Genomic DNA, 12,886 nt, shown 5'->3' with positions numbered 1-12,886 from the left:
TGTCTAGGAAACATATCAAACCTATGTTTTTCAAACATAGTAATTTATATAAAACTCCTACAGTCAAAATTAGGTGAGTTGTATTAATATTTTGTGATTTTTACAAATATAAATATCAGGTATTTGAAAAATTAAGTTATGGTGCAGTTCTTTGGAAATAGATCGAGTCATTGGTTAGTGGATGAATTAAACCTAGCATGCATCAACTCATACCTGCTGATGTATAGGATTACCAGTTAACTTGCTGTAATTTACATAATAATCTTTTCTTATTGGTAAAAAGGACCCACATCCTTGTAAATCTGGCCCTGGCTAAAGTAATTGTTTCAAAGACAATATTATTTTGATTGAAAGTCATAATTATAATATAAAAAGTGAAAAATGATTCACAGTTTTGCTTCTTAAAAATAATTATAATTCAATACCATGTTATTACAATTCAAAGTCTTATGAGATTAAACTGTGATCTACATAGTGGTAATTACAACTTTGTATCTCATAACTTTAAAAAAATACATCAAATATAGTAAAACTATGCTTTTCTTTAGGTGGCACAAATGTGCTGGGAAACAAAGGTTTCCTCTAAAGACAAAGCAGCACATGTACTAAGGTAGTGAGTCAGTGGTGAGGTGTGCGTTGATGTTTGTTTACATTCAGATCAGTTTTGAGCTGTTTTAATTGATGTGTGCAGAGGTATGAAACCTAAACATGGCTTCGTTCAGGTATTTGTTTATTTGGCTTCCTTGTTACAAAGTATTTAACAAGAGAAGACCGTAGAGAAAACATCGTCATCACTTTATCCGAAGAGCCACAAACAAACCAAGAGGTTAATTTGCACAACAATTCAGCAACTCAATGATATCTGAAATCAGTGTCTAACTCTGATCATTTCATTTCTGTCTCTGTTTCCATCCTAAAAATATGGCTAATATAGTTGGGTTGTTTTATTTCAGTCCAGAAAAATCCGTTTTTTATCTGCGATCTTTGGTGCCCGACTTCCTCTTCCCGGACAGCAGGTGTTTGGGTTTGAGGTCGAACACGTGTCTGTCAGACTCTCCTTTCCGGGCCTGGCGGTTCATGTCTCTCTGGGAGTTCTTCATCATCTTCTTCGCCTTCTTCACCATCTAGAAAACACCCGACACGACGCCAACAGTTGATTTTAATTTTCAGATAATAAAAGAATAAGCTGATACATGATGAGGTCATAAACGCATCGTCACGCACCTTGACGTCCCGTAAGCCCGACTGGTCTCGTGGAGGACGGGAAGCGCTCTGGCTGCGGGTTTTGGAGGTCGGAGGCGCCGAAGCTGCCGAAGCTTCACGTTTGCGTTTCCTGGTGGCGCTGCGTGAGCGCCGGGCCTGCAGAGCGTAGTGGCTCTGAAAATATAACGACCAAAAAATTATTTAAAATGTTCGTCATCAGCATGCACAATCAAACAAACATTTAGCAATAAAAAATTATAATTCTACGTCAAATAAACAGTTAAAATGTGTTTGTTTAAAAGCTATACATGTACCAAGTGCTATGCTTTCTTTGTTCTGTTTTTTTTTTTTCTTGTTTTCACAATTTTAGGTAAATTTTTTTAATGTATTCAATGAATGTGGAAAATTTTCTATGTTTATTTATACAAAACTTAAAATAAGAAGTAAAAAAAAAGGTTTAATATGAAGAGTAAAAAGCCTCAAAACAATTTCATATTTGCACTGAAAAAGATTCATAAAAATCTAACTTCTAATTTCAGTTCATTTATTAAAGGCAAAAAATCCAGACATGTTGCTGATAGCTTTAATAGAAGCAATTTATATTTTTTTTCCTTGCTGAATAAATATAGAAAAAGCAAAAGTTGGATTTCTTTACATTTTTCAGGGTAAGAAAATAAACTAACATTTATTTTTAACAGGCTTTTTAAGTATTTATTACATTTAATAAATTAAAAAAAAAACATATCCACCATCATTTCAAACTGCAGGATGTAATATTTTTTACTTAAACATAATTTATTTTTGTCTTTTGAACAGAATAAGAATATTTCAGTTTAATTCCTGTGTAAAAAAAATGTATGAAATTATTTATTTTATCCCATAATTAATTTTTTTAAATGAAGAACTTACATCATTCTTTTCGGTCATGTCCAGACCGAGGTTACTCATCTCCTTCTCCAGCTTCTTCTTCTCAACCTTTGCAGAAACAAAAACAAACATGCGAGTTATTTAAATATTTCGAAGACACAAAGCGTCTCTCGTCCCAGGTAGCAGCAGCCGTTGCCATGGAGACCCTCCTCCCACCTTGGTGGCGGTCCTGGGCATGCGCGGCCCGTGGACGTCCTTTTCCTTGGACTCCAGCACCAGGAGCTGCTTCTTCTCCCGGATCTGCTTGGCCAGGGAGCGGATCTCCTGCATCTCCTCGTCCTCGCTGTCCTCGTCCGACTCGTACTCCCCGGCTCGCTCCTTCAGCTCCTCCTCCTTCTCCAGCTCCTCCAGTTTCTGCAATGCAAAACGGAAATTTGATCAATATCAGGCGACATAGTTAGAAATATGAGTCCAGTTTGGGTTTTAAAGTCTGAGCTGACTAAGAATCGAGTAAAAATCTAAACTTAAGCTGCTGCTAATGTCTAAATAGTGTGAAAATTGTGTATCCCAGGTACAAGTCCAAGAATTAAATAATAACCATCAGAAAGAGGAACTTTTTTAGAGACTTACCCTCATGATGTCGGGGTCGATGTAATCTGCAACGTTGTGGCCTTCCCACACTTCAGGGATCTTATCGTTCTTCTCATCCTCGTTCATCAGATCCCAATATTCTTTAAAATAATTAGAATAATCAGTAAAACATAGGAAAAAAAGCAGCTAAAAAAGCAGCTGCCACTTCTAAGTTTATCAGAAGTGCAAGTTTTCTCACTCTGCAGGTCCAGAACGTAATCGTCACCGAGCTCCATCTCCAGGTCTCTCTCCTGAAACATGGAAAGTTTAAGATCCACTTAATAAATCTGCCTATAAATCACAATATGTACATAAATTTTTCACCCAAAAAGCTCCATCAAACAGACTGAAATTCCTTCTGTTGTATAAAAGCTAATTTTTTGCTGTTTAATCTGCAATAATTCATGATTTGTATGAACTTTCAGGGATGTTATTTTTAATCTGAGTGCAGCAGATGGCTGGTTGGAGAATCTATGCAGACATTATAAAGATAATTCATGAACAAATGCAGCTTTACTTATTATTACTATGCTCAGATTTATGAAGAAGAATGAAGCAAAAATAAATGCTGAACAATTACAGGTTACCATTTATTTCAGATTAATTTGTTGTTCCACATTTATTTCTGCAGTAAAATAGGATTTATAGAAGGACAAAGAACTTTTTTTTTTTTAAATCATGGTAGATATTATTTGTATGACTTTTTATTTATTTATTGCTTAAAAATGCAAATATCTTTAACTAACAGTGAATACAATTTTTTATTTCAGCATGTTGATAGCTGAACTAAAAGGACCTGCTGATGTGTTTGCAGCTGATTTTTATGAGATAACACTATTTTGTTGTTCATAGTTAATAAATCAAGGATTGTGGAGAAAAAAATATATTTTTTAGATATTTTCTGTTAAATGACTAAAATTCTCAGGACAAAAAGCCTTAAGAGAAAAACAAAGGGGTCAGATAAGAAAGTAAAAAATATACAAATATTCAGTCCAAGCATCCAGATCTGAGTTTAATAAGCATCTGACTAACTCAAGGGTAAGGTGAGAAGATAAGGGTAATATAAACTGTAAGCTACTTTTCCAGGTGAGCGTGTCGCTGTAATGTTTACGTACCAGTTTGCGTTTGGGTGTGTCGACCTCCATGGCTTTCCTCCGGTTCAGAGCTCCTTCTGGGATGAACGGCGGTCTCTCCTGGGAAACATCAGAAACCCGTTTTTAACCTGAACTCCTCAGAGATGCTGTTTGGCTTTAACCAGTGATATCAATCAATTAAAAAAAACTTAATCAGATTAATCACTCTCTAGCTCTGTGATTTATTGCCATTAATCAAAATATAAACAATTATTTGATTTTTCTTGTGGGAGAAAGCAGGTCATGTGAACTAAGGGAAACTTACTTCACTACTTGAATGCAAGTAGCAGCAAACTTCTTCAGGGGACAACTGACGGATAAAATTAATTATATTTTCTAGTTCTTGGGCGCCCCACCCCTTTTTTGTTCCCGACCTGGGCAACTGCCCATATGAAAAATGCAAATATCTTTACATTTAAAAAAAAAAAATGTTCAAGAAAATGTTTTATTGTCTCAAGCCAAACATGTCTTCTCAGGTTTTTATATTCAGGGAGGTTTAAAGGAAGCCATTTTGTTTTAAACATCAATACAGAAATGTCGTTCTCCATTAATTTCTTATGGAGATTAAAATGTTCAGATTAATTTTTGACAGCTCCAGGCCTAACCGACCTTCTCATCCCTCTTGGAAGGCATGGCCAGGTGGAGCCTGTTGAGGACGTCATGGACCTTCTTGCCCTTTATCTTGGTGTTGACGCGTTGAGCCAGGAGTCGGTCGCAGGCCTGAGGAACGCAGCGGCGTTAAAAAAAAAAGATCCGATAATAATCCCACCAGAGCGTCAGAACGAGCCCGCCTGCTGTCGGATCTCACCTCGGTTTTCACCTTGATGACACCCTCCTCCGTCAGCGTGCTCGTCTCGATGACCGGGATTTCCTCTGCGGAGAGATCCGCGAAGATTTTCTGGTAACAGATAAAACCTTCAGCTTAGAGAGGCTCAAAATAAAACGATGAGAGGAGGAACTGAAAACCGACCTGGTTCTCCTCCGACAGCTCGCTGATCTTCTTCACATCACATTTGTTTGCAACAACAATGAGAGGCTGCAGGAAAGAGAAACAATTAGATGGTTTTGGTTTGATGTCACAGGAAAAAGTAAAAGCATAAGACAGGATTCATATTTTAAAAAATCCCCAACAGAATAAGTTGAGCACAGTTTCTGAAATAAACTGAAACAAAAACACAAAGATGTGGAAAAATTTGCCAGAAAATCTTTTGTTGGTTTCCCTCCGACCTCTAGAGGGAGCCAAAGTTCACTGAAGAAAACAGACGTTCAGTTTTACTGCCTTACAGTAATTATTTCTGGGATTTTTATGCGATAAAAACAGATAAAAGTCTGAAAAGTGTGGCATGCATTTGCATGAAGCCCCTGACTGCATCTTTCACTGGAGGTTCAGATTTACACATCTGCAGACATTTTTATCTTGGATGGAAGGAGTCTCAACATAAATTTTTGTCTTTCCACACACTGAAAAATAGTGTGAGGTTTGGACTTTGACTAGGCCATTTTAGAGCCATTTTATTGTAGCTCCAGAAGGTGAACGTGCAGCCTCAAATATGTTTTCATCCATGACTCTCCTGGATGTACCTCCATCCATATTCCCAATATGAATTCTTAACACTTTCCCCTTCCCACAGCATGACGCTGCCACCACCATGTTTCAGCAGATAGGTGATGTATTCAGTTTCATGAGTAGAGTTAAGATTTCCAACAAGTGTAAAATAAAAAAAACAAATCTTTACATCTTCTCTCCAATATGGTGTGCTTAGATTCCTCCAGGAAGCTGGGAATTAAATATTAACCATGTTAATTTTTTATTTTTTGGCGAAGGTTGTGTGCAGCAATTTAAACTTTTTAAAGATGCAGTTATGGCAAAAATAGGGCTTAAAAAAATATGCAATTTTTTGAAAAAGCTGCTGATAATTTGGTCATTTTAGACCACAACATCCAGGAGGGACTGACTTATAACTCAAAGCTGGACTCTGTTTACAAAGGCTGTGTTTTATTAGAGGGTATAAGAGTAAATGGGGCTGAATGAAAATAAAACACTTTGCAGATTTTTTCTGTTAAAATTGCAGACACAAGATGAATCCTCATCCTTCTACTTCACATCCATGTTCTCTGTGTTTGTTTACTATAAAATAAAATTATAATATTCCAAGAAAATACATAAAAGTTTGTTTTTAATGTGAGTAAAATCAAGGGATGTTAACTTGTTTTATAGTTATTCTGTTGTTATGTCTGAGGAAGGTTCTTGGTATTTTAAAGAGTAAAACAGGAGCAAGAAAAGACTAAGAACAAGTTGCTTCTTCAGTAAATATCCAGAATGGTGGCAGGAAAACAGATAATCTTTTCCTCTTTGTTTTTAATATGTCGGGTGTGGAGGTCGCACCTTGTTGGCGAACAGCGGCCGGATGTTGCTGAAGAGCTCCAGCTGCTCCTGCAGCGTGTGTCCGCACTGCTCCGACGGATCCATGACGTAAAGCACCGCCGCCCGCAGGTGAGCCAGAGCCGTGATGGCCTGCATCTCGATGGTGTTCCTCTCCTCCAGAGGGTGGTCCAGGATGCCGGGCGTGTCCACCACCTGCAACCAAACACCAAACATTCAGCTCCTCTGCAGCAGCAGCGGTCTGCAGCGATCTGCAGCAGCCGAGTGGTACCTGCCAGCGGAGGTATCTGTAGTCCATGTGACCCACGAACAGAGACTTGGTGGTGAACGCGTACGGCTGCACGTCGACATCTGCTCTGGTGACCTGAGGGGAAAGGTCATTTTACACGTCGTCAAAATTCCTGCGTCAGCAGCCTATTTCTGACAATTAATGGGTTATTCAATCCACTACTTTGATAATTAATTAATTACTCAAATTATTCTGTGAATTAATTGATTCAAATTCTGCAGATATTTCATTTAATCACTGAAGCTAATTTTACATAACAATAAATACTTAAAACTGTAAGCAAAATAAAAATCTAATTATTTTTTAAGAAATAAGAAAATAAGCATTTGATTGCCTAAAATACTATAACATTGAATTTTCTTAGAGTACGACTTAATTATTTGGAGCAAAGGATGAATCCGCAGCTAAAAAATCCTTCAAACATGTCTGAAATGATTGCAATAAATTATAATATTGTTGTTTTGAGGACAATTTTAAGTAATATAATGTATCCAAAATAAAAAAGCAACAATTAAAATCAATAAATAAAAAAACAAATACAAACAAAACCATAAATATAATGAAATATGAAGTTTCTGTAAACAAAAATTGTCCTTCAAAAATATTAAAAATTAGTCTCAAACAGGGAAAACTGCCAGTTTGAACTGGAAAACTGCCACTTGAGGAGTTTTGAATACAACAGATTTATTATTTTAAATTAAAACTGTTTTGATTTTTTGTACATATCTAGCTTTATTTCAGCTCTGAGTGTGTTGTTCTTCCAGCAGATGGCCTTATTTTGAGTCTGTACACCCCAGTTAACGACTAACTAATTACTAAAATAGTCGACGATTATTTAAATCTTTGATAAATCGTTTCTGCGCTGCTCACCTTGTTGATGAAGCTGGACTTGCCTACGTTGGGGTATCCACACAGCAGCAGGGTCCTGGTGTTCGGGTCGATGCTCGGCAGACGGGACAGATGCTGACGAACTGTTTGGGATCAGAACCAGAAGATTTAGCTAAAGATCCACCTGAGCGGACGGCGGGTCATCGCTCGCCTCTCACCTTGCTCCAGGTACTCCAGACTGGACTTCTGCCTCTTCAGGATGGTGCACATCCGACCCAGAGCGGCTCTCTTCAGCTGTTTGCACCGGTACATGGAGTCTCCGTACTTCATCAGACGCACGTAATCTTTGGCAACACTGGACGAGTTAAAAAGAGACACCTTCAAAATAAAAGCCTTTGGGAATCTCCTGCAGGTTGGTTATTTATGCACAAATGTATTTTTGATTATATATAGACTGATGGGATTTAATACAGTGTTGAACCACATAGAACTGTTTTAAATACATGCTCCAAATGTCATCTCCTCTTGTTTGTCACATAAGTTAAAAAGAATATCAAAAATTGGTAAGATTTACATTTCTATTAAGGAATGTCTAATATTGACGAATGTCCGCCATAACAGTGACATCAGATATCAAAGTTTCATATCAATCCATCTCTAGCAGAAGTTTCTAATCCCAAAAACCAAATTCAAAACACACTGACCACCACATCTGTGACTTTAACAGATTTTCACTGTCAATAATGAGCAATAATGTAACTCAATTACATTCACTTCAGTGAAGTTTTTTTTAAATTTACTTTTAGGAGTATTTTTACTATGCTGTACTTTCTACTTTTACTAGAGTAATTTTATTATGAAGTATTTCTGCTCTTACTTGAGTAAAATTTTTGGATTTTACCCACTGAATCAAAAACAAACATGTTTTGACCAAAGATTCGCTGGGCACAGACACACACCTGCAGTTTTTGTTAAAGTTTATAAGATTTTTATTGAAGGAAATTGATTTGGAAAAAAAAATATTTTGCCTAATTTTGTTATTTTTAAATCCATCCATCCATCCATTTTCTGTTCACCCTTGTCCCTAATTGGGTCGGGAGGGTTGCTGGTGCCCATCTCCAGCTACGTTATTTTTAAATATTTATATTAATTATTGTCATTTTGGTCCTTAAGACACCAAATTTCCCACTTAACTTTATATATTGGTCCGTCTGATGATGTAATTGTTAAATATTAAAAGATTGATAACTTGATTAGTTATTCAGTACTGGAATGGACTTTTTACCAAATACCTTTTACTCTAACTTGAGTAATTTCTTGGACTTACTTGTCGATGAGGTTCCTGGCGATGTTTATCTGTCCTAAGGCCAATTTGTAGTGGTCTTTGTCATACAGCACGTTCATCAGATCAGCATAAAACGGATGGATATCCTGGAAAAATAAAGAGATGATCACAACCTGCCTGCGGAAACCAGATCAGAACAAAAAAGACTCAAATCTAGGGTCTTACGTCGAGTTTGGGGAAGTCGGTGAGGATCTGCGTGAGTCGGTCGTGGTAGTTCTGCTGCGTGAATTTCACCTTCCGCATGTAGAAGTGCCGGATGCGGTGGATCTGGTAATGCTTGTGTATCACCGTCGGCGTCTTCCTTTGAGTTTTGGATAAAGTGACGTCGATGAATTCCTGTGGGGATGGAGATGAAGGCGTCACTCGCAGGTTAGTGACCGCAAACAAAACGCCGGCGGTTTGGTTTTTCAGGAAATTTCTGAACATAACAAAAGTTATCAGAGCAGGAAAAATATCTGGAGAACAAGAGGAACCCCAAATCTGAGCTGACATGCAACAGATCAGCAATTAGGAAACTTTTCCCTACATTGTTTTAAGATTTCAACTTCAGAAATTAATTGCTTTGATTTTCTTTGTCATGATCAAATTCTGCAGCAAGAAAGCTAATCAAAAAGACTCAGTGCTTCTTATTTAAAAGTCTCTAAGAACTATTTTATTATATCAATGCTGATGTACAGAAAGCCTTGCTGAGTCAGTCAATCAAGTTTTCAGAAACCAATTTCATACTTAAGTGGAAAATCAGAAGGACAATTTTAAAAATATTTTCTTTTAACAGCAAATTTATAGTTTAAATGTCCAGCAACCTCCAGTTTTCTCTCCCATTTTCACCATAAATACAAGGACTGCTATTGATTTTTCTAATATCCACCAAAGATATCCAGTTAAATGCCATTTCCTAATTTATTTTTTATCATAAGTGTTAAAACATTTTCAGCTTGAAGGTACAGGAAGCCCATTTTCTCACTAATTTCTTCCATAAATATCCAGTTTTCTGTTGATTTCTAAAATTTACACCAAAAATGTCCAGTTAACTGCTGTTTCTTTTTGATTTCCACCATAAGTGTCCAGTTAGCTGACATTTCCTCACTTATTTTAACCACAAATGTCCAGATTTCCAGTTTAAAGCTCCAGAAACCCGCTGTTTTCTCAACCATTTCCACCATAAATGCCCATATTTATGTTGATTTCACTAATATCCACTAAACACTTCCTGCTAACTGCGTATTTTAGGCTTAAAGACCCAGTAATCTCGTGTTTTAGCACCGTTTTCCACCATAAATATCAATTTAGCTGCCATTTCCGGACCTATTTTCAACAACAACAAAAAAGCCTCAAGATTTCTAATCTAAAGGTCCAGAAACCTCTTGAATTTTCTTTTATTTTGACCATAAATAATGGCTTTCTCTGGATTTCTCTAATTTGAACCAAAAATATCCAGCAAGCCGCCGATTTTAAGTTTAAAGGTCCAGTAACCTGCTGTTTTCTAATTTCCTCCATAAATATCCAATTAGTTGTTAATCTCCCACGTAATTCCACAATTTTACGTATAAGTTGGCCGTCTTTCATTAAAGTTTCATTACAAATGACCTGTAAAAATTAATTTCGCCTCTGGTTTGTTTTTTAAAAGCACACTAGGCAGCTGCAGTAAAACACGTGTTTTCCTTCGGTGTTTTCTTTCCTGTCTTTTGATCATTTCTCACAACGACTTGAGCGGAAATCGGTTTAAACCGCGAAATTAGCTAAATAAAACTTACCTTGGCGGTGGGAACCACCATAATCTTTTTAAAGTTATAAAGTGCCATTTTGTCGGGACACGTTTAGGTCCACTGACGGCACAGAGAAGGGAAGGGAACCGGAAAATACGTTACAAATGAAGATGGTTTTCTGTCTCCTTATCGCCCTCTGGCGATAGGAGTGAGGAACAGCAGGAGGAATTTTAATAAAATACGTTTTAAAACCTAAAAATCGGTTTGATGTTTTTGCTCACATTGTCTTACTTCATAATTTATCATATATGGTATTTAGTCAGGTTCATCTTTATCTGATAGTAATATTTATTGATTGATTTGAGGCAGTTTAATGCAGCAAAAATTACATTATCCATGTAACAAAATAAAAAATGTTAAACTAAGCAACATAATCGAATCCTATCTATATAATCTTGTAAATAAATATTTTTAGACCATTCACTTACTAATTTTGGACATAATAGGCTTACTCACAATGCTCAAAATAACGGATTTCTTTATTCTTTGAGTTTAAATGCAATAAGTTTGGGTTTTTTTAAAACAAGACTTTTATCAAAGCGTTACGAAGCGTTAACTGAAGCAAAAATAATAATAACTTCAAAAAGAGTCCTTTAAAAAAAATTAAACAACATAATTGAGACCTATCCATATAATCTTAGAATTAAATGTTTTTAAACGATACATTTATTAATTTGGGATCTAATAAACTTAATAATGCCCCAAATACCTGATTTTTACTTTTTAGATATAAATTCACTAATTTATCTATTGCCTTTTTTTAAAACGGCACTTTTCTTAAAGAGTTTAAAAACTTTAAAACACAAAAGACTAAACAAAAAACGCAAAAGAAGGAAAAAAAACACTCCGATTTGTTGTGAGCAGCGCTAATTAGAAATTACCCAATCAGAGAGCGCCGCTGTTCCAGAGCCCCGCCCATCTTCTTTGATCACGAGAGAAGTTCGCGTGCGCCCTCTGGCCGTCTGGACCAATCAGGACGGCCCGCTGAATGCAGAAAAGCTATATTTTTTGCAAAATTGAGGAAGTTTATTTTAATATTGCCATTTCCATCAAACTTTTCTAATATGGTATTTCAAAATGTGCATAAAAAACTTTGATAGATGGACACAGGACAGACTAATGGAAGAATATATGATCACTGTCATGTTACCTAGAAAAGCACCAGACAGTGTTTAGGTTGTAGTGAGACTTCCTGTTTTTTCACCAGCTTTGTTCTGATGCTGTTTTCTGTCTGCTGAGCCTGGCGGCCAAATATGTATGAACACATTACCCACTGTTAGTATTAGTTTGATTAATTTTAAACAAAAAATTATATTTTGGAAAAGTTTCTTAAGCTTTGAAATTTTTGCAATTAATTATATTGTATTTTGTCTTAAAAATACAACAATTTGCTCATAACTTTACAGTTTTTTGTCTTTCTAATGATATAATTTGTTTATTAAAAGTACTTTTGTAGTCAATTTTTCTCTTACTTGAGTAAATTTTTGAATGGTAAATTTGTACTTTTATCTGAGTACAAATACTCTTACTTTAGCACAATTATTGGCTACTTTATCTAAAGTCTCCTTTCAGATAAGATGAAATTGGGAGAAAACCTGTTTCCTGCTTTCCCCCCGTAAAACCTTCTGCTTTAATCACTTCCAAACAGAATGGACTACACCTGATTGTGGTCATTTCCAGGCGCAGGTTAAAATTTCAGAGGCAGTTTTAATGTAGCATTTGGAACACTGACTTTTCACAATATAACTCCAAAATCCTTTTTTTTTAGTTTACTTTTTTCAATTTGTGGCTTTTATTTTGGTAAAAAATTTTGTTGCATCACATTTCCAACAACTTTTATAACTTTTAACTGGAACAGGATTAGTTTGGGTTTGATATAATCACTTCATGTAAATTCTAATTTTCACATTTGAACCCAGCATTTTCCCTTAAAAGATTTCTTTATTTGTTTTTACAGAAGAGGATTCTTAGGAAGAGAAATGGCGAGTGACTGAGGGTCACTGCGCGTAACGGAAACCCTGTAAATTCTAGACACTAACAGGTACCATAGAATTGCACAAAAATCCGTGAGGGATGGCGGAGTCCCAGAGTGAAATTCTGTGAAAGATGTGTACGGAGCCTCGTGCCAGAAGCCCATTAAAATGCTGTCTACGTCATTTTAAACTGTGTGATTGTGAGCGTGAGTGGGAATAAAAATAGCAACAGGTATTTTGTTCCATATAACAAAGTAGGAGTGTAACAGGTAAACCTTCTATGGATGCAAACTCGACTAAAAACCCACCTGTTTAGGATTGTATTTGAAACGTAATCGATTACAAATTTATTGATGGAACCTGATTTAATGTCGTGTTTTGATTGTTGATTCTATGTTGCATTGTGTTTCTGTGTTTGTAATGATGTAAAGCACTTTGAAATGCCTTGCTGCTGAAATGTGCTATACAA

At 36.2% G+C, this 12,886-nt stretch overlaps 1 protein-coding gene across 1 annotated transcript; it reads right to left on the bottom strand.

Moving 5' to 3' along the window:
* Positions 1 to 713: 713 nt before the first annotated feature.
* gtpbp4 (GTP binding protein 4) lies at positions 714 to 10,561 on the bottom strand. The gene is made up of 17 exons (XM_032566201.1): positions 10,433 to 10,561; positions 8,844 to 9,014; positions 8,661 to 8,764; positions 7,552 to 7,688; positions 7,376 to 7,476; positions 6,488 to 6,580; positions 6,220 to 6,411; positions 4,804 to 4,869; positions 4,642 to 4,731; positions 4,443 to 4,553; positions 3,816 to 3,893; positions 2,900 to 2,951; positions 2,701 to 2,801; positions 2,287 to 2,484; positions 2,113 to 2,178; positions 1,225 to 1,377; positions 714 to 1,124 (listed from the first exon to the last, which is right to left on the bottom strand). The coding sequence occupies exons 1-17, from the start codon at positions 10,478 to 10,480 to the stop codon at positions 972 to 974; spliced, it is 1,914 nt and encodes a 637-aa protein (XP_032422092.1). The 5' UTR covers positions 10,481 to 10,561; the 3' UTR covers positions 714 to 971.
* Between the last annotated feature and the right edge of the window lie 2,325 nt (positions 10,562 to 12,886).

The sequence above is a fragment of the Xiphophorus hellerii genome, chromosome 6 (assembly GCF_003331165.1).
Source record: "Xiphophorus hellerii strain 12219 chromosome 6, Xiphophorus_hellerii-4.1, whole genome shotgun sequence".
Taxonomy (NCBI): Eukaryota; Metazoa; Chordata; class Actinopteri; order Cyprinodontiformes; family Poeciliidae; genus Xiphophorus; species Xiphophorus hellerii.
Note: the sequence above shows the minus strand (reverse complement) of the source record. Positions and strands in the feature narration are given on the sequence as shown.